The 22,651-nt window shown below is 41.5% G+C and overlaps 1 protein-coding gene across 7 annotated transcripts in view; it reads left to right on the plus strand.

Annotated features, from left to right (window-relative positions):
- lsm4 (LSM4 homolog, U6 small nuclear RNA and mRNA degradation associated) overlaps positions 1-18,377 on the plus strand; it is a 39,052-nt gene extending 20,675 nt beyond the window's left edge. For 2 of the 7 annotated variants that reach the window (XM_059991347.1, XM_059991351.1), the window contains exons 3-5: positions 869-967; positions 6,689-6,884; positions 8,031-8,310. In XM_059991347.1, coding sequence (XP_059847330.1) covers positions 869-967; positions 6,689-6,884; positions 8,031-8,122 — 387 coding nt within the window. In that variant the 3' untranslated portion in view covers positions 8,123-8,310. The other 5 variants (XR_009516068.1, XR_009516067.1, XM_059991349.1 and 2 more) reach the window with 5 other exon arrangements.
- Positions 18,378-22,651: the final 4,274 nt, after the last annotated feature.

Here is a 22,651-nt window from a genome sequence, read left to right on the forward strand (position 1 = left end):
AGGTTGAGTTAATGCACAATTTCAGGAGCTAACATTGCTGAGACTACTTTGCATTCCATGGAACCTCTTTATCTATTTACACCTCTGTTTTATTTCTGATGCGTATCAGAAAAGAAAAAGGGAGAGAAGCAGAGAAATAAAGGAAAAACAGCAATGGGGAAAATTGGGATCCTTTTGAGATCTGCAACTGTAAAATGTTGAAACACTTCACTCCCTCGCTAATTTTGCTTAAGCTTTCCCAATCCCTGAATATTCTGTGCTCTGGTCTTTGCTATATGTGATGGGAAAACCTCTTGGGAAATCCAGGAAGGGATTTTTGAGTCATTGTATCATCTTTCACAACCTTGACTTTGCAGTGCCCAATGCAGCCAGATTTGTTCTCTCACCAGTCGCCCATTCCCAGCTGCTGCAGACTGGATGCATTTAGAGCTTCACCGTCCTGAGAATTGCTGGATGCTAAAAGTGCTCTTTTATTATTTCAATGATTTGTTCGTGGGGCAAGGCTTTGATGTGGAGCTCTTCATCCCACTCTTAGCTTGCCTTTGAGTAACAAATGTTCAGTGCTTTCCAGGCAGTCTCAAATTGAGGTTGCTGGCTACACATTCTCTCAGGGACCCAGTTTGTTGCACTCCAGCATCAATGTTGGGCTACCCTTAACACTCCAGTTATAATAGCCCGTAACACTGCTAGTGTCATGAGAAAGGGCAGACCTTGACAGGAGCTGATTACGGGATTAAATTCACCTAAAACAGTGGAATTAATCTCTTGGAATGCAGGCTGAGGACTATCTAAAGAATGCCAGAGCAAGGTCATGGCAATATTTCAGAAATTATGTTCCATTGAATAAGATGTGTATTTTGTTTGACAGCTGGTGGAGTTGAAGAATGGGGAGACGTACAATGGTCATCTGGTCAGCTGTGACAACTGGATGAACATCAACCTGCGGGAGGTCATTTGCACATCTCGGGTATGTGGCTGTCAATCAGCATAGCTTTTTAAAGTTATTCAGGCTGTTCACTGAACATTTGAAAGCAAGACCTCAAGGTATAGGGAACATATAAATTGTGGTATGGAGTGAGGTTTCAGTGACGTGATTTGTAGACGGAGGAGGGGGTTGAGTAAAACAGGGCAATGGAAATATGATTCTTTCCATTCCAAGGATTTGGTCCTGGGGGTTGGATGAACTGAGAAACTCAAAATGGGTGCTTCTTTTGTGGGGTAAATATCTCAAGGGGAATGAAGTTGAAATTAACACTGGCCATTACGTGATTGAATGGGGAAGGCCTTCTCCTGTTTGTGTTGTTAACAAGATTGTGTACGAAAATGATCTTTGAGAATCAGTTTAGTGAAACCCATGATTTGTGGAACATGAGCAGGTAATAAAATATTTTGAGCACAATTATTTTGTGGCAGATCACAAAGTCTATCAGCGTTGCCACAAAATACTACTGGCATCAGGTTCTGTATGAATACTAATGGTGTCCTGTCACTGAAGCATTAGGCTACGGGGAACACTAACCACTACTGGCTTTGATGATTTTCCATTCGACTTGTTTGCTTTGATTTTTGTCGAGGTTATAAAGGAGACTCTGTTGATTCTAAGTAAGAATGAGGAAATGTGCTGCTTAGACTGTGGATAGGAACTGGGTAGTCACTCCACTAAGCCTCTTAGATTGATTATTTCAAAATAAAGATGTTGTGTAAAAATATTTCCTTAATGACTAGTGTGCCCAATTTAATGTCATTTAATCTAAATTTTACAAATTCCTCTTCAGTGTTTGGCACCTTTGATCAGATTCTTTCACAGGCTTCATTCACAGTACAGAAATAGACCATTCAACAGACATGTTTCACTGATTCTCCTTTACCCTATCATCTTGCTCTCACTATGTTCTTTAGAGAACAAAATCTTCAACCTTACCTTGTCTGGGCCACATGTCACCGTAGACCCACCAGTGATATAGTGGGTATGGTAGTTAAAAAACAGATCTGCCAGTGACCTCCACATCCCATGAATAAATAATTAAAACCTGTACGTTAGCTTGATTCAAACACATTTCTGCCAATTATCTTGATGGTGAGTTCTACTCTCAATGCAAGAACACTGCACTTCCTAATGCATTTATTAGTGACCATTTTCTAGTTTTGGATTCTTCCACAAGTGGAAACATATTCCTTGTCTATGTGCCAAGGTTCCCACCTCGTGGCTGCTTAGTGAGGGACCTTCATTGTCTCCAGTTCTCCACCCTCCTTAGATTCTAGAGATTGCAGTTTCAGTCTGTTATGAAAGTGAGACTTTCAATAATAGTAATGTTTTCCGTGAGGACTGTTACTGGAACTCTGGGCTGCTTGGGGGTGTAAGCTTATCTCCCTCTTATGCAAAACCTTTGCTTCTCATACACAGTCATTGATACGGGTGCAGACTCCGAGCCCATCTGGCCACTCGTGCCCAGCTTGTCTCCTAGCTAAAACCCTGAATTTCCTCAATTTGTTTCCTGTTCAGTCAGAAAATTATACACCACCTAAGGAGATCCACAGATTTTTATTGTTAAGTCATTGTTCCAATTCCTTTTTGAAAAGTTTCATTGAAAGTGCTTCTGCCACCCTTTGGGCAGCTTATTCTGGATGACGGCTCTCTGCAGGAAGAGAGTTTCTCCTCTTCCCTTCTCTGGTTTCTTTGCTTTCTTCCATTATCTCCTCTAATGTAGTTATTTAATCAACTGTAAAATATCACAGCTGATTTTTGATGAGGTGATAATTAGAACAATTAATTGATAATCTTTTGTTTGTATGCCAATGACTGCAAGAACCATGACATCAGGTTTAATTGTTACCTGGAAAACCACCAGCAGCGAAGAGTCTGTAGATGTACCCACTTTGCTGTGATTGACTCCCATAATGGAGGCACATTCAACTATCTCAGTGCAGGAAGTTTAGGCTACATCCACACTACGCTGGATAAATCCATAACCGAAGCTTTTTTTCTTCATTTTTACCCTCCATCCATACTAAAATGGCATTTTACTCCCCTGAAACCAGAGCTTTTCAGAAACGCTTTCCAGGGTGGGTATTTTTGAAAATGCTGCTTGGGCAGATCAGTGTGGACAGGGTAACCGGAGACTTTTGAAAACACTTATCAGATGGCAGTGCACTATTTCGTTATTTTCTTGAACGCAACCTAACAATTTCAGAACAGACGGCAAAGAGACTGAAGCCAGAAGGGTTAGAAATGTACTCACCAAATACTTTGACCCATAACTTACTGAATAAATAAGTATACTCACTTTGCCCTGTTTTCTGTCCTTGCATGTATAAAGGTGGTTTACTTATTTATGCAAGTACTTCTCTGACAATAGATGCGTAACAGCCTAATGTAACATTGTATGGAAATACAAGATAACACTGATGCAGACATGTTTTATACATTTAACAAGGTGCTTTATTAATGCAACAGAGTTAGTCAGTTTTTCAATGTTCGTCATCAGCCGGGTCAGTCTGTCCGTGAACTTCCTGTTGGTTGCCACCGTACGCTCCAGTATTTGTTTTTTTAGTTTTAAGTTCGCTTGCACGAGAGCCAACAGCTGTCCATTGTTTTAAGTTTTTCTAGTCTGTAACTACACAAATGCGCACTTTTACGGCAAGATTTGACATCGGTAGATGTGTCCTGCGCATGCGCAAGAGGAGGAGATTTGCCGAAATCCCCATTTCAGTGTGGATAGAGATATTTTCAAAAACGCATAGTGTGGACGCCTATCGTTTTTACACAAAACAGGTGTTTTCAAAATTATCCGGTCTAGTGTGGATGTAGCCTTAGTCTATATTATCTGGAGTATAAAATAATTACAGGAAAGGTGGTCATTTGGATCCCAAAACCAAAAGGGTCATGCAAGCCCTTTAATCCCACTGCCCCAGGGAATCTGCCTCCGCACTTAGCATTGCAATGGATTCCTGACTCTATCTGCTGACAACACACACAAAATGCTGGTGGAACACAGCAGGCCAGGCAGCATCTATAGGGAGAAGCACTGTCGACGTTTCGGGCCGAGACCCTTTGTCAGGACTAACTGAAAGGAGATATCTCTTAGTATTTTTCCTTTCAGTTAGTCCTGGCGAAGGGTCTTGGCCCGAAACGTCAGCAGTGTGTCCTGACAAAAGGTCTCAGTCTGAAATGTCAACAGTGCTTCTCCCTATAGATGCTGCCTGGCCTGCTGTGTTCCACCAGCACTTTGTGTGTGTTGTTTGAATTTCCAGCATCTGCAGATTTCCTCGTGTTTGCTCTAACTGCTGACTATTTTTTTAAATAGACTTTCCTCTTTTCACTTTTTTGTGCATTCATTCTGTGTTGTATGGTTTTGAACTCTTCTGCCAATAACAACTTCTCTTTATCTGTTCTCTTCTTGATTTGTTTTTTTAAAAAATAACTTTTGTTACTTCTTCTCAAAACCTGCCCTGGTCTAAGAAGAAAACCACAACTTCTCCAGTTAATCTGCATTACTAAAGATCTTCATCTCTGGAATAATTTTAATTTCTTTTGTGACCTTGTAAACCCTTTTCATCTTTCTTGTAAAGTATTGAATGTAGGACTCCACTTCATTTGTAACCATGATTTGTAATCATGATTTATTTGTTCTGGAAGCTCATCCCTCTATTATAAACATTTGCTTAACTGGATGCATGTATAAGAAAGGTTTGCAGGAATATGTGCCAAACACAGGTAAATGGGACTAGCTTAGCTAGACAGCCTTGTCTACATGGATGAGTTGGGCTGTGCTGTATAACTATGACTCTCAAGCACAGGATAATTTGTGCTTTCCCAATCTGCCCTACTATTTTCAAAGAACTTTTGCACATATGCCCTTAGACCTTTCTGTTCTTGTACCCTTTTTAAAAATGTATCTTTCTAATTCATTTCTTTGTTCTTTCTACCAAAATGCAAGAAAACATGACATACATTCACCATTAAATCTCCTCTGCTAATTATTCCCCATTCTGCAGTCTTGTCTGCATTTCCTTGAAGAATGTAACTATCTTTCTCAGAATCTACATGGTTTTTTTTTAATTCATTGAGAGACTTGTACGAAAATTCACCCTGCAAAACCAGCTTCCTTTTTGGTTGCTAAGGCAATGCACAGGAACTTAGGATTTGTGAGATGCTTTGGAGTGTTTGTGAACAGTGTGTATTGGGTCACAGTAACTTACCACAATAAGTCATCTGCAGGCATATCTCAGAGGGCAGGTTAATGTACCATGTGGATTGTGAACTTGTGGGAAGGCTGCCAATAGCTGGAGCTCTGCCATGTCCATGAGCACCCATCTCTTAGTCTGCATTACTTGGGTACTTCCTTGAACACGACTTCTTTGTGTCGGTTATGCTCTGAGATATTACTACCTCCTGGTGTAACCACTGGGTGGCAGAACAGGCTTTGCTCTTGCTGTGGAACCAGTCAGATGTATTTCTTTTCAGCAGCGCTGTGGCCTGTTGACTTGGCATCAGTATGCTCCATTGGACTGGACGCAATTTATGACTTCGTCATAGGCTCACAGCCTTTTGCAATATCCTGAGAATGTAAAAGGTAACATTGTAAATCCTAAGCCAAAGTTAATTTTATTTCTCATTTTAGCTATTTCTTTCCCACATTACGCCAGTGTATAACACTGTTTTAGTGCTGATGGGTCTGACACTATTATCGCACTGGGATCAAAGATTCAAAGTACATTTATTATCAAAGTATGTACAAATTATACAACGTTGAGATTCGTCTGCTTACAGGCAGCCACAAAAAAACAGAAACCTGAAAGAACCCAGTTTAAAAAAAGATCAATGCGCAGGGTTGGGGGCGGGGGGGGGAGTATTTATATTTTTTAAAAAAACACAATAAAAGCAAGCAACAGCATTCAGAATGAAATGCAGTCCATAGACCCAGATCCTGGAGCAGCTGGAGTAGGTCCATAGCGGTCTCAGTTCATCACACAGTGGGGCAAATCGCCACAAAGCTCGCTGATACAGAGCCTGGTACAGCCTCAGCATTGTGGGGAGAGAGAGAGCATTAAATGTCGTGGAGGAGTGAGCGGAATAAGCCCTACCCTTGCCTCCCATCCTGACAACCTGCCTTTTCAGTCCAAACGCTAGGTCATCCCCCGGCATGAGGACCTGGGCCCCACTGCAGCCATACACTCCAGGCCTGGACCTTGCTACTCAAACTGTGGCCGGCCCATATGCAAACTGTCCAAATTGGCTTGGTGCTTAGATCAATCCAACCTCACTCTTGTACTGGTGGAAACGGGTCAGGCAATACATGAGACTGAAGAACATTATTAGGCAGAGATGTATCTGTGCTGAGTATCATAAAAATTCAGCATTGGTGGGCACAGAAATGCTTTTCTTCCCTCAGTTAGTTATGGCTATGTGTTGCAAAAGAACTAGCGACACCACGTAAAGTTCTAGAATTTCCACCCATTAGTTTGGTGACATGCTGTGTAATAACTGTACTGTGTTGGTGTAGCTCCTTTATATTCTTAGTTGATTATGTTCCTGTATGTGGAGTGAAATGCTGACTCATGAAGATGCATCATAGCCCCCATCCCCTGATCAAAAAGATTGCCGTTCCCCAGCACACACACCCCATACCATCACCCACCTCTCCACTGGTCTGATTTGTTTTATTTTCCTCTCTCCCCTGCTCCACAGGATGGTGATAAGTTCTGGAAGATGCCAGAATGCTACATCCGTGGCAGCACCATCAAATACCTCCGGATCCCTGATGAGATCATTGACATGGTAAAAGAGGAGGTGCTTTCAAAGGGTAGAGGTCGAGGTGGCCTCCAGCAGCAGAAGCAGCAACAGCAGCAGAAGGGGCGAGGCGTTGGTGGCGGGGCTGGGCGAGGTAAGTTCTCAGCTTGATATATAATGGCAGTGGCAGACCTGATCATAGCCAAGGTCATGGACTAATGGTTAGATCAAAAGCAGTGTTACGCAGTATAGTACTGCTCTTCACTGTTATTAACTCCAGCCACCTGTGACGAAAGACCATCCCCCGGCTGGGAAGCATCAGTCAGACCCCACTCTGGGCTCAGAGTGAAGGGGGAAAAAATCCTCATTCAGCCAGAGCTTGGGTTCTCCACTCAAAAGGCCTAATTGGTTTATCATTGCTATTAAGGGTAGATTTGAACTCTTATTGCTGTTGGGTTGGGGGAAGCACAGAAATTATAGAGCACCCAGTATTCCTGATCACTTTCCAATACCCCCCCCCCCCCCCCCAGGTTTTACAGTCTTAGAATGTATCATAACACCTCATAACCAATGCCATCATTATCATCAAAATACATAAAATATGCAGTCGCTTCCCACAAACCCCAATGAACAGTTTACATTTTTAGTAATGTTCTTGGAAGGATAGGGATTGGCTTCCAATATAGCCAAGCTAAGCCACTTGCTGTTTACAATAGTACCATAAGCTGTTTGATGTTACCTGAGAGACAAGGCCTCAGCTTAATATCAAAACAGAAAATGGTAGAAATATTCAGCATGTTGGACAGCATCTCTGAAGAAACAAACACTTGTTACTCTTTATCTCTCCCAGCTGTCTGGCCTAGTTATTCATAGAATTTTTTTTTGTTTCACTATTTCAACATCTGCAATTTTATTTTTGCCTTTCAGCTCTGTTTAATGTCCTGAAGTTGTATTGCCTTAATAACTGATATGTCATCCTGGATTACTGTCCTGATTCTTTGAATTGGAGAGGATATGGGATTTTCTGATTCCTATAAGTTTTATGACTAATACTCAACTAAAACTTGGGCTGGCTGGGACTAATTCCTCAGAGAGAGAGAGAGAGAGAGTGGGGGAAATCAGGGGTCAGTAGGGCCAGTTTATCATCTAACCTGTTGTGGGGGGGGGGGGGACCCAGCACCCCAAATCTGCTGTAGGTTTTAGTGGGATCCACTCCTCTGGCTGAATTTGTTTTTACTCTGGGTGTTTTGAAGGTTGCAGATTGAGCTCAGTGTAACCCAGTACTTTTCGCTGTCAACAGGAGTGTTTGGTGGCCGTGGTCGAGGGGTGGGAGGAACAAACCGAGGACAAGAGAAGAAACCGGGAAAACTATCGGGAGTGAAGAAGCAGTGAGGAGAACAACAAGTGTGCGTGCTTACGTGTGTGTGTGTGAGAGTGTGTGGGTGTGTGTGCGTGCGCCCATCCACTAGCTTCTGACGGTATTTGCTTTCTGTATAAATTGTGTAAATGAGTAACAAATCCACGACTGGAGATTGGTTACCTGGGTTTTGTAAATTATAAATAAATTGTGTTTGAAGGAAGTCTAAGGAGCAGACTTCTTTACCAGCAGTTTGCAGCTTAACCAGCAGTAACACTTCTTTGAATTTGAGAGACTGGAAAATAGTTTTATGTAGTCCAAGGATGGAGGCTGGTAGTCTCTCTCTGAGCAATGGGGCATTTGATTTGAAGTTCTGATATGTGTGCAGGGAGAGCTTGAAAATGTTCTGGTGTCTGGGTGGCCCACTGGGAGTGTTAATCCAATAGCAAAGCTGTCAGTTGTTGCTCTGTTATTATAGCCTCTCCCATGGATCAAGCTGCACCTCAGCCCACTGTCACTATACATGCTCTGTTTATTCAGAGAATTTTTAGTCAGGAGCAGTTGCCAGGCCATGATTCATCTGGGTGTGTTCTTGTATTTATTCTCCGAGATATGTCAGCTTGGAATTGCTGTTCTGCTTCGGATTGAAAGCAGGAGCTTGCATTTCTGAACCCCCACCCCAAGCCTGCCAATCACAATGATGTGTCACCTGCCAGCTGCTTCCCATCACACTCACTGTCCCCAGTATGCACTCTTCATGGACGTAACACCCCCCTGCTTAGCCATTTTCCAAACTCTTAATCCATGCTCTGACCTTTGCCCTTGCAATTGGTGACACAAACGGGAGTAAGTATGGAGTTTGGTGTTGGGGGCAGATTGGGGGGTTTGGAATTGTTTTCGTGGGACAGTTAAGCTTATTTTCCCCCTCCACCCACTTCTGAGATGCTGAACGTCCACCCCTATCTCTCCCACTCGTCGGGGTAATTCATGGCTCATGTAGACACTCAACAGCTGCCTTTATTTACTGTCAGTATTTGATTTATTGAATCTTATCCCTTGTGTTCTGTAAACACTAAGCAGTGAGCAAAGAGGGAAACCCTCAAAAGTGACATTTCTTTAAACAAAATAATCAAACAGTGAAATGCTCCGCATTTATGAGTTGGTTTTGCACAATTTCTGCACAGGCTTTGGACATATACTACCTGGAATGGTAGGGTTTCCTGGAGACTGGACTATCCAGTTCCAATTGGTTATCACTGCTTTTGGTTAAGTATCTGCGAGCTTGGTGTGGATGGGAGCAGAGTTTGTCAAATCATTCTTGGTTAATAAGGAATTTCAAACCTGTAGCTAGACTTTTGTGTGAGGTACGTATAAATTCATATTGCACCTACCAATCCAAGTTGTTTTTTTGGTCAAACAGTATATTCCACCCATTAAACAGATAAAGGAAAAGCTGTCGCCAAGTAACTTGAACACCACAGCAACACAATATCAACAAGATTGCTTTGGAGGATCCTGGAAGGGAAGGATGTATGGTCTCTGAGGACTCTGTTTGAATGGGAGGTGGATCACTGAAAATGGGAAAATATCAAAATGAGGCAACTTGTCTGGCAAGCAGTTCAACAAAGTAGCAACCATGCCCCAAGGTAGACCAGAGATCCTCATCTTGGAATGCTGCCTGTATCGCTGTTCCCTGGACTCGAAATACTGTGTGCAAACCCTACTAGAACAACCTGAAAGACTGACAACTCCTTTCTCCCCCACAGATGCTGTTTGACCTGCTGAGTTCCTCCAGCAGATAGTTTGTTGCTCCAGATTCCAGCATTTGCAGCCTCTTGTCTTCAGCTGGGGAATTTAAATTAATTAAATAAGTCTGAAATTTAATTATACTAAATCACAATAGCTATGAAACCTCTAACATACTTTGAATGGGGGAATGGGGGTGGAATCTGTTAACTTAACCTAGCCATATGCAACTCCAAATCTCTCAAAGTGGTTTGTTCATGATTGCTGCTGCTTTTAATGGATAATTACGGATGAACAATAAATGCCAACGTGCAAACCCCTTGAATGGATAAATAATAATGATAAGAAAGACAGAGTTCTTCACTGTGCTTATATTGTTTAGATTTGGATTAGTAGACAGTGTGTCACTATGTCACACAATGACAGAGCCAGTGGTCTTTTGGATGCCAGGGACCCCACCTTCACTGTGCCCATGTTAAACAGTGATGAGCTTGTACCCAGCAATCTTGTATCTTAATCTCACAAACGATAGTATTATAGAGGAAGAGCATTGACTTGGTTTTTCTCCTTCTAAGTTTGCTGCCTAGCCTGATCGCTTAGAATTTTCTTCTTTCCAATTTCCAAAAGCTGTGGGGGGGGTTTTTTGGCATATAGTCCATCCTGTCCTCACTAGTCCCTTATCCCAGGAGTTAGCAGGACAGGTCTGTACCACAAGTATTGAGCCCCTGTGTTGCACGTGATAGATCTGTACTTGCCTGGATTGGACCCTAGTGTTATAGTAATCCAACTTTGCACAGTGACATGATTACACTAATACTGATCCAAGCCTTACACATCATGAATTGAACTGGGCAGGACAAGATTACATAGGTAAATGATGTTTCTCCATGTTCTCTTCCCTGTAACCCTGTTTCTCATTTTGAAGTAAATTTGCATTTTGCATTTCTCACCAGTTGGGTTTGTCAAGTGAAATAATGTGTTGATGGTAGTCACACCCCAGACATCAGCTTCCGGGCAATTTATCTTCCATTTCTGCTCCAGATAAACCAGTTGGGGCAGATTGTTCATGCCCGGAGAAGTCGGAGGTGGGTAATGACTAATAATAAGAGTCTCAATGTTTAGTATGATGATATGAGTCTGATCAGCACTTTCTGTCTCTGGTTGAAATGATTGGTGTGTAATTTAGTGTCTGATAAAGAGAATAAGTTCAGCTTTAAAGACTTACTGGGTCTAGACTTCTAAAGGCCAAAGACCACCTGTACTTTCAGATGCAGATGGAGCTTTGAATGTTTCACTCAGTGCCCAATTCAGGCTGTGTGAGAAGATGTGTCCATTTGTCAAAATCGGGTTATTTCACATGCTGGGCTGATGTTTCTGACATTTACTCAGTTCAGTCAGAGCCAAGTAATTTCCCTTTTCTTTTTAAACTGTTCCGGTTTTTTTTGGAAAGAGGAAGTGAGAATTTTAAAGTTTGTAATGTGATCCTGGTTGCTTCCCTTAACTTCGTGTACTTTCCAACCCACTTTGAATTTTCTCACATCCTGATGTGTGCACTTCTTTGCCAGGTTAATCCATTCCTTTAGGTGTCAGTTAGGATACATTTATAAACAGTTTAGTAATCCAAGGCATAGACAAGAAGTTGGCTCTTGTACAGCTCCATCCCTGGTATGGGACAGGAGGATGACTGCTAAGGTTGAATAGAGTGATATTACTCTGGTGACACTAACAGGTGCAAAACAGCCAGCTGGGTAAACGTGTCTCATTAAGAATTGTCATGATAGAATCTCTGTCTTGATCTTACCTTAGAAACTTTTGAATTAAAAAAAATGTGCATTTATAGAGTGCTTTTCACCACAAAAACACTTCACTAGAGGTTATGTTTTGTGGAAGGTTATAAAAACTGCAGCAGCTAGTTTGTACACAGCAAAATACCATAAAGACCAAAAACAACAAACTGGTCAATCACAGAAGATGATTTACATGTGAATTTTATAACAAATTTCCAGGTGAGAATTATGCTGTACCTGATGAATTTACATTAGGCAGGAAACTAGAATTGAGTGACGATTTTATTCAGGTTTAGCAGTGCTTTCTGAACAACCAATTGCTTTACCAACCAATGATTAGCTCAATCTTGCTGCTGTCCTTCCAAATATACACTGGCCTGTAATACTTTTCTCTCCAATATGGCAGCATGTGTACTGGCACTGGACAGTGCCAACTGATGTCTTTAAAAACAAATACTGGAAACACTTGGCAGTTTAGGAAGCAACTACAGAAAGCGAGTCAGTTTATTCAGTGTCTGGGCCAGGAATCTACATCAGAACTGGAAAAGAGAGAAATCAGGTTGGGTTTAGGAAGACTAGAAGGGAAACTAGAAGCCACCAAAGGTGAATAAAAGAAAAGGAAAGACAAGACCCACTGGAGATCAGAGGAAAACTTATTCAAAGTTAGTATTCCTGAAAGCGAAGTTGACAGTAAATGAAAATAAAACAAGTACGATTGCTAGAAATACTAAGCAAACCAGGCAGCTTCGGGGGGGGAGGAAAGAAAGTTAATTTTTGGTTTCAGGTCCAGGATTCTTCATTAGAGAGAGAATGAGTTAGTTTTCAGGTTTACAGCAACTACAGTTTGTTCTGTATCACAAACCCCTGACCAGGATTGGCTGCAAAATCATCACTGCTGCAGGATTTCAGCATGTGGGGAGTTGATAAAGGTAGAAAACAAAGACCCTGCATTCCAGCTTCAAACTGTCCATCCAGTCTAATTCCTCACATTTTTCTCCCTCCACATCTTCCTCATTCACAGCAATATCCTAGAGATTTACTGTATCAATAATCCCTATTCAATTGGTAACTGCAGTTCTACATCTGTCATGCCTGTACAGGGAAAGGGAAGGAAGAGGGAGGAGTATGAGGGGAATGTTGGCTTAAGTTTTATTTTACCATCCACATACTAATCAAATCCAAGGATATGCAGTTCGTGCAGAAATGGCATTTAGATGAAATATCAGCCTTGATCTTGTTGTTGGAGCTGGCTGGCCTAATGCTTCTGTTCTTGATGTGTTCACACAGTTTTCAGTTCCAATCTGTGCTTCTCTTTAGCTGCCTTACTGAGTGGGATTTCCAGCCTCTCTCAACCCCTGCTGCAGACAACGCAGTCATCAAAAGATGTCAGTGTTGCCATGGTGTTAGATGCTGGCTTTTCTGTCATAGGCTGCTGCTGATGCAGGCAGAGCTCTAAGGTAATAGTCTCCAGGCCCAGATTATTTTTAGCTTTTGTTCAGAAATGGCTCTTTGTCAGATGACGTCTGAGTCTGACGCACTTGATGACGTCTGAGCCTGATCCATTCCTAGGACGTGTCTGGAGAATGATGTGGAGATCAGGGCACAAACGATCAGCCATGTCTTTATTCATGTAACTTCTTTACTATGAAAACTGGCTGACTCAAAGTTCAGCCTGACATTCTCCATTTTTGCCACTGAAAGTGATTATTGGAAGGGGGGGGGGGGCAATAAGAATCATGAGGTTTTAATGTGAAGTCAGAGGGCTGGCCGGGAAGTAGCAGAGGCATTATGTTCCACTGGAAAAGTGAGGGTACGGGTTGTTCTTTTGTAGGGAGAATAGAAAAGCAGGAAATCCTCTAAATGGTATGAGAGGAATGAATGTTCGGAAATACCAGGCTGTCCTTGATCAAAAAGCACAAAATTAGTGTGTCTGTACATCTTGTACAAAGGGAAGCAAATAGCATGTTTGGTCTTAATTGCAAGATGAATAAAGTACAAAGACTTGCTACAACAGGGCCAGAGTGAACTCACAAATGGAGCACTGGTAATAGCTTTGATCTCCTTGCTTGAAGTGGCTGGTTCATCTGGAAAGACTGAACAAATTGAGGCAATACCCTCTGGAGACCAGAAGAGCAGCAGGATGCTTTTTGAAAATGATTTTGAGAGGGTTTAACAGGGTAACACTGTATTTATTTTTTTTAAAAAAATAAATAAATAAATGAACCCCCGGTGCATTAGACAAGACATAATTTTAAAGGAAAGAGCTGAGGAAGGAATTGCTTTCTGAGTTTGAAATTTTGGAGTTCTCCACCCCAGAGAGCTGTGAAGGATGAATCACAATGCTTTCAATCCGGTCTCAATATAGATGACTGCCAAAAAAGGCCGAGTCAGTGTCCCAACACTGTGCTTGATCTTTCTCACCCTGCTGCTATATACTTCACCTCCTAGCCTGCTTCCTACTGGTGCGGGACTGTACTACAGAACAAAAGGAGAAACTTCAAACAAGTCACTTCCACTCCACCTCAACTTAGGCTGTACTGTGCGGGCAATGCATGAACATACACATATTTGGACCCATCACTGGCTCATCCATTGATCCAAACAAGTGCAGATCTCATGGTCTATCGAGCAACAATGATCCCTGCACTCGTTTCAGTGGCTTGTGGAGACCCCTGTTCTAAAAAGGGATGAGGAACATTCTGGGAGGCAATAAATTTTTGAGTTGGAAGAATACACAAACCAATTATAAATGGCTATGGGAGCACCCACCTTCCAAGCTACCCATCCTGCCAAGATTTCTTTCTCCAGCTGTGGAAGAGTCTTTGTGCCAAACTGGCCTTATCAGTCACCTCAGAACTAATTAAATCAGACTAGAAGGGAGCTCTTTGATCCTGAAGTACTGCCTAAGAAGATATAAAAGGGTCAGTTGTTGTCAATGGAATTGGTGCTCTACTAAGAATTGAAAGTTTGTGCAACCTAAATCTTAACAAGAGTCTTTAATGCGGGGGTTCCCAATGTTGTTATGCCATTAGCCAAGGGGTCTGTGGACCCCATGTTGGGAACCCCTGCTTTAGTGAGAGTGTAAATTAAATAGGGACCCTTCTACCACACAGTGAGAGCCCATATCCCCGAAAGAGTCTCTAAGACCATAAGGTACAGGAGCAGAATTAGGCTGTTTGGCCCATCTAGTTTGCTGTGCCATTTTATCATGGCTGACCCAATTATCCTCTCTCCCCGTATCCCGCCATGCCTGACCAATCAAGAAACTATCAACCTCTGCCTTAAATTTACATAAAGATTTGACCTCCCCAGTTGCCTGCACACAAAATCCCACAGATTCACCACTCTCTGGCTAAGAAATTCTCACCTCCGCTCTAAAAGTATGGCCCTCTATTCTAAAACCGTCTCTGGTCTTAGACTCTTCCACCATAGGAAACATCTCCTCCACATCCACTTTATCAAGGCCTTTCACCATTCGATAAGGTTTCAATGGGATCGCCCATAATTCTTCTGAATTCCAATGAATACAGGCCCAGAGCCATCACTCTTCATGTCCTGAAAGTTTTGTGAGCCTCCTTTAAACCTGCTCCAGTTTCAGTACATCCTTTCTAAGATGAGGGGTCCAAAACCTCACTCAATACTCCAATTGAGGCCTCAGCAGTGCCTTATAAAATCTCAACATTACATCCCTGCTAGCCCCCTATTCTGCTGGGGAATATTCTAGTCCCCTTGAATGCTAACATTGCATTTGCCTTCCTCATCACAGACTCAACCTGCAAATTAAACTTTAGGGAATCCTGCACAAGGACTCCCAAGTCTCATTGTGCCTCACTTTTTTGCATTTTCTCTCCATTTAGAAAATAGTCAACCCTTTCATTTTTTTTCTACCAAAGTGCAAGACCATACTGACTTCCTGACACTATTCCACTTCTGTATTCTGCTATTTCTTTGCCCATTCTCCTAATCTGTCTTGTCCTTCTGTAGCCTCTGTACTTCCTCAAAATTATCTGCCCTTCCACTGATCTTCATATCATCTGCAAACTTTGCAACAAAGCCATCAATTCCATCGTCTAAATCATTGACATATAACTTAAAAAGAATTGGTCCCAACAGAGATCCCTGTGGAACACCTCTCACCGGCAGCCAACCAGAAAAGGCTCCCTTCATCCCCACTCTTTGGCTCCTGCCAATCAGCCTCTGCTTTATCCATGCTAGAATCTTTCCTGTAATAGTATGGGCCTGTGTCTTGTTAAGCAGCCTCATGTGTGGCATCTTGTCAAAGGCCTTCTGAAACCCAAGTACACAACATCAACTGATTCCCCTTTATCTATCTTGCTAGTTATTTCTTCAAAGAATTCCAACAGATTTGTCAAGCAAGATTTTTCCCTTGAGGAAACCATGCTGACTACAGCCTATTTTATCCTTCCTCATGTGCCTCCAAGTATCCTGACACTTTATCCTTAATAATCGACTCCAGCATCTTCCCAGCTACTGAGGTCAGACTAAGTGGCCTATAGTTTCCTTTCTTCTGCCTCTTTCCCTTGAAGAGTGGAGTGACATTTGCAATTTTCTGGTCTTCCGTAACCATTCCAGAATCTAGTGATTTCTTGAAAGATCATTATTAATGCCTCCACAATTCTTCAGCCACCTCTTTCAGAACCCTGGGGTGTATACCATCTTGTCCAGGTGATCTACCTACCTTCAGATCCTTTAGGTTCCCAAGAGCCTTCCCTCAAGTTATGGTAACTTCACACACTTCATGACCCTTGATACCTGGAACTTCCACCATACTGTTAGTGTCTTCTACATTGAAGACTGATGCAAAGTAATTATTCAGTTCATTTGCCATTTCATTGTTCCCCCATTACTACCTCCCCAGCATTATTTTCCAGTGGTCTAATATCCACTCTTGTCTCGCTTTTACACTTTATGTATCTCAAGAAACTTTTGGTATCCTCTTTAATATTATTGGCTACCTTACTTTCATACTCCATTTTTACCTTCTTAGTGACTTTATTGCTTTTTTTTTAACCTCTAACTTCCTACAAATTTTTGCTCTTATTATATGCCCTCTCTTTGGCTTTAATGTTGGCTTTGACTTCTCTTGTTAGCCATGGTTGTATTACCTTTAGAATACTTCTTCCTCTTTGGGATGTATATATCCTGTGCCTTCTGAATTGCTTCCAGAAATTTCAGCCATTACTGCTCTGCCGTCATCCATGCCAGAGTTTTTTTCCATTCATTTCTGGCCAACTCCTCTCTCATGCTTCTGTAATTCCCTTTACTCCACTGTAATACTGATACATCTGACTTTAGCTTCTCCTTCTCAAATTTTAGAGTGAATTTGATCATATTATGTCTCCTCTTTCTAATGACTTGATTTAATTCTTTTTACCAACAGAGCAACACCATCCCCCTCTGCCTTCCTGCCTGTCCTTTTGATACAATCTGCATCCTTGGACATTAAGCTCCCAACTATAATCTTCTTTCAACCATGAGTCTGTGATGCCTACAGTATCATGCCTGTCAATCTGCAACTGTACTGCAAGTTCATCAACCTTATTCTGTATACTGCGCGCATTCAAATACAACACCTTCAGTCCTGTATTCACCTTTTTTGATTTTGTCCACCTTTTACATTGCAGCTCATCCTGTTAACTGCAATTTTGCCCTGTAGTTAGGGCCTCTCCCTTGCTACACATTGCCTCTATTTGTAAACCAGCTACCTCATCTTCTGCACTATTATGCCTCCATGACCTCTCCACTAACTGTTCTGACACTCTGGTTCCCATGCCCCTGCAACTCTTAAGTTTCATACTGAACTGAGACCACTGGACAACAAAGATTTTGCTTCCTGAATACCTTTAGGTGTATCTTATAAATTTTGGGCTACTGACCATGAAAATCACCATGAAGTTTCCCTATCACGCACCTTTTTTTAAATAAACTTACGTTTATTATTTCAATTTGTAATTCAAGTCAATTAAAATATTGCCTACAATGTAAGCTGGAGAGTTTCCTATCTTGTCCAGGCATGCTTGGGCAGTATGGCTGCTGCATGGCAGGACAGGTTTTAGTAATAATTATTCAGGACTGTAAGGATGGAATCTGCTATCATCAGGCACAAAAATTTCTATGAAGGATTTTGATATTTGAGACAGATTGCTTCCCAGAATAACTGATGCCAAGATTAAGGAAAGCATTTTTGTTGGTTCACAAATCAAACAGGTCATCAATGACAGGCAATTTGAAGAATTTCTAGTTGGACTGGAGAAAATCACATGGAAGGTATTCATGCAGCTGGTTGAAAGCATGCTTCAAGCTTATGTTTCAAGCAAATCCAACATGTCACTAAAGATTCATTTTCTGCATTCCCATTTAGACTTCTTCCCTGCAAATCTTGGTGCTGTCAGTGACAAGCATGGTGAAAGGTTTCACCAGGACATTGTGGTCATGGAGAAAAGATACCAGAGCAACTGGAATCCATCAATGCTGACAAATTATTGTTGGACATTTAAGCAAGAAGCCTCAGACACTGAGTACAAGTGAAAATCATTAACAAAATATTTTTCACTTAGTTGAACTATTGCAAAGCATCAGCACCATTATGCAATTAAATGCATTATATTCAATAAAAGTTAATTTGCTGTTTCTCTAAATTTCCACGTGATACAAGTATTCTGAAATTATATTTGTGTTCATCTTCAAGCAGTCTATCATAAACAAAATAAAAATTCTCAAAGCAACACTTATGAGAAAATTTGTTGTCCAGTGGAATTAGTGTTTATGGGGCCTGCATCTCAGTGAGTGCATCTACGGCAGGGTGATTGGTCAATCCACATTCTGACAAACTACTTCTGAGAAGAACTTATTAAAACTTCTGCGCTGTTTAAATATATTCAATTTTGCTTATTGTGTGGTTTTGCTAATAGCTTGGTTAATTAGTCAGTTTGAATGGTCTTATGATTGGTAATTAAATTTGGCAATTAACTCAAAAATGTGCACTTGTACCCAAAATGCATAAACCATTTACTGCCATTGTGGAAGTCACTGACTGCTTTACTGTAACCACATACATCAGTAGAGTGTGAAGTCAATTTCCTTTTTAACCCCTTTCTGACCACAGTTAGTTAGGAAATTAAATTAAATCCTTGTCAGAGCCAGTCAGGTACCACAATTTAGTAGATATCTTGATGAATTAAAGAGGGAACTTGATTTTGAATCCCGTGGAAGCAATATGCCAATAAAAGTCAACATGTACGGAACCAGAAGACAGTGAAAATATAGTTAAGGTAATAGCATTTTGTATTACCACAAATCTCTATTTGAATGCAAGTTCAGTAATAAAAGGGTTAAACAAGATTGTAATATGCTGCGCCCATCAGGCCTGCCCAGTGAATAAATATCACTCCACCCCCAGTCTCTGAGTGGAAATATATCAGAATGTGAAACAGATGTTTGGGAATCCCCAAGCCAATTAGCATGGAAACACAGATAATGTCAAGCCTTCTTGAAACTTTGCCACAAGGTCCCATGTTAGGGTGTGTGACAAACAAACTATCCTTCCCACAACTACGTCAGTTTTCTGTACCGCAAGGTTGTGAAATCTCTCAGTTCCAAGCATGGGTCACAACAACATTTGAAGAATTAAACTGCACGGAAGTAACAATGGAGCACGCAACACCATAATTTGAAATGATCTCTCTGCTGATCTAAAATTACCTGAGAATTTAATGACTGTTCTGTCCATTCACAGTGATTAAAAGAAAACTGCAAATGTGCTATTAATGAAAAATGTATAGTTTAGAGCAACAGTGCATCAGAAAGCATTTAGGAGGTTAGGCTCTGAATTAGTATTTGCTTTCACTGAGCTAACACAATAGATGCTGCCACTGTAAACTAATGCACTGTTTTTTGGGATTTGTATTTTATTGTTATATTTATGACTCTGATAAAATTTTTGGGATCATATTACATTTCCCTTAAGTTATAAGCTCTCTTTCCTGGGCTGGTTTAGGGTGGGGATTCCCAACTTGGGGTCAACTTTCCTGTTGCATTAGACTCATTCTTTGCTGCTGTGTACTAGTACTCTGCCACCCAATGGTAATACTTAGAGTTAGTATTCTTGCCTGGGATTAGTGTTCTGAACATCCGAGGTGGTGCTCTTTTGCTCTTAGCGTACACTGTTTTGCCTCAAGCTCATTTTTAATTGCTATGGGTTTGTATTCTGCTTGCCCTGTAACCCCAATGTTTTCTGTGCAGTATTGGAAAAAGTACCTAAATTACTTGTGGGTTTCAGTCACACACCCATATACATCTGCGTTACTGTTGTGTTTCCACAGGTCTAAGAACAAAGCAGGGTTCCCATGCAGTTTATCAGTGAAGATTATGAGGGTGGGGGAGAGACACACAAGGCAAGGAACAACAACATCATCATTTTTTTTACAGCAACTTTAAGTTGTGGAGAGAAGCACTACAAGGGTTTTACACAGGAGTGTATTCAAACAAGAAATTAATTCCCTGTCACTTAAGGCAATAATATGACATTTATGATCAAAAGACTGATTAATGTGGTGTTTAAGGATCATTTTCAGAAAGAGGGGAAAAAAGGGGGAACTGAAGACCAAGTCAGATGAAGACATCGGCACTAGTCAAGGAAGAATTAAATTTGGGTCTGATTCAAAGTGAGGGGTTTGGAGATCTTTAGGAGTTGTAAGAGTAGAGCAACTTGCAAGGGACGGGCACAAGACAATTGAAAAAAAGAAGAGAATTGTAAACTTAACTAATCAGGAAGTTCAGGGATGGTGGGTGAATGGGACTTGACACAACTTGGGACATAGCAACAGTTTAAAATTACCTTACATTTACTGAGAATAATATCAAGACAGCTGCAATACATAGACAAGCCTGGAGATAACAATGCCGGAGTTAAGGCTTTCAGCAACAGGTGAGAAAATAATACTGGGAAGGAAAATCAAAGGAACTGTAGATGCTGGAGATACTTGGCAGGTGAGACTGCCTTTGTGGGAAGTGGGACAGGGTTAAAGTTTCAGATCATAGACACTTCATTGGAACGTTTTGATGAGGATCTTTGACCTGAAACACTGGCTCTATTTCTCTTCCTGCAGATGTGGCCTAATTTGTTGAGTATTTCCAGCATTTTCTATTTTTGTCTGAGGGCTGTACCAGCTTGGGTGGTGAGTGATCAAAGTGAAAGAAAATAATGGTGACAAAGGCAGGAGTAGATGCAGCTATACAATCAATAAAAATGTGTTAAATGGAGTGAATGTTTTGAAAGAGTTGTAAGAAATGACTGTATATCATTTAAGGAAGACGAGACAGGGCTGGCTGGAGGTAAGGGGAAGACTGAAACAAGAAAAATAATATAAGAAATAGGAGTGGAAGGAAGCAGTTTGGTCTTGTGAGCCTGAAATGCCATTCAGCAAGATTGCAGCTGACCTTTCACCTTAAATCCATTTTCCTATCCAAAACAGATGTCAAAATAGCATCTGTTATCCATAAATCTAATGATACTTGTGATAATATGGTCACAGAGAGAGAACCCATACAGTACTGTTGGATAAAAAAATTCCAAACATCCTCAGACCTCCTGAGTGAAGAAATTTATCTTCATTGTTCAAGAAAGGGAGTAGAGATAACCCAGGAAAGCCCGGCGAGTCTTACTTCAGTGGCGGACAGTTATTGGAGACAATCCTGAGAGGCAGCATTTGGAGAGATATAATCTGATTAGGTATAGTCAACATGGCTTTGTCAAGGGCAGGTCATGCCTTTCGAGCTTGATTGATTTCTTTTAGGATGTAACAACATGCATTGATGAAGGTAGAGCAGTGCATGTAGTGTAAATGGATTTCAGTAAGATATGGTTTCCCACACGAGGCTCATTCAGAAAGTAATGAGGCATGGGATCCAAGGAGACCTTGCTTTGTGGATCCAGAACTGGCTTGCTCCCAGAAGGCAAATGGTGGTTGTAGATTGTTCGTATTCTGCATGGAAGATGGTGACCAGTGGTATTCCACAGGAATCTGTTCTGGGACCCCTCTTCTTTGTGATTTTTATAAATGACCTGTATGAAGAAGTGGAGGGGTGGGTTAGTAAGCTTGCTGATGAAACAAAAGTTCAGGATGTTGTGGATGGTCTGGGGGTTGTCAGAGGGACATTGATAGTATGCAGAACTGGGCTGGAAGTGGCAGATGGGAGTTCAACCCAGATAAGTATGAAGTGGTTCATCTTGGTAGGTCAAATTTGAAGACAGAGTATAATAATGGTAAGACTCTTGGCACTGTGGAGGATCAGTGTGATCTTGGGGGTCCATGTCCATGGGACACTTAAAGCTGCTGCACAGTTTGACAGTGGTGTTGAGAAGGCATATGGTGAGTTGGCCTTCATCAACTATGGAATTGAGTTCAAGAGCCGTGAGGTAATGTTACAGCTATATAAGACCTTAATTAGACCCCACATGAAGTTCTGGTCACCTCACTACAGAAAGGATGTGGATATTAGAGTGTAGAGGAGATTTATAAGGATTGGAGAGCATCCCTTATGAGAATAGATTGAGTGAACTTGACCTTTTCTCCTTAGAATGACGGAAGATGAGAGGTGACCTGATAGAGGTGTATAAGATGATGAGAGGCATTGATTGTGTGGATAGCCAGAGGCTTTCTCCCAGGGCTGAAATGGCTAACACAAGGGGGCATAGTTTTAAGGTGCTTGGAAGTAGGTACAAGGGGGATGGGGGACGCCAGAGGTAAGTTTTTCAAGCAGAGAGTGGTGGGTGCACTGCCAGCGATGGAGGTGGAGGCAGATACAATAGGGTCTTTAAAGAGACTCATGTTCATGGAGCTTAGAAAATGTAGAGGACAATGGGGTAGGGAAATTCTGGGCAGTTTCTAGGATAGGTTACATGGTCGGCACAACATTGTGGCCAATGGGCCTGTAATGTGATGTAGATTTCTATGTTCTATTTCAATCCTAAATGGCTCACCCCTCTGATTAGGATTGTAATGATCAGGA

The sequence above is a fragment of the Hypanus sabinus genome, chromosome 16, assembly GCF_030144855.1.
Source record: "Hypanus sabinus isolate sHypSab1 chromosome 16, sHypSab1.hap1, whole genome shotgun sequence".
NCBI classification, from domain to species: Eukaryota; Metazoa; Chordata; class Chondrichthyes; order Myliobatiformes; family Dasyatidae; genus Hypanus; species Hypanus sabinus.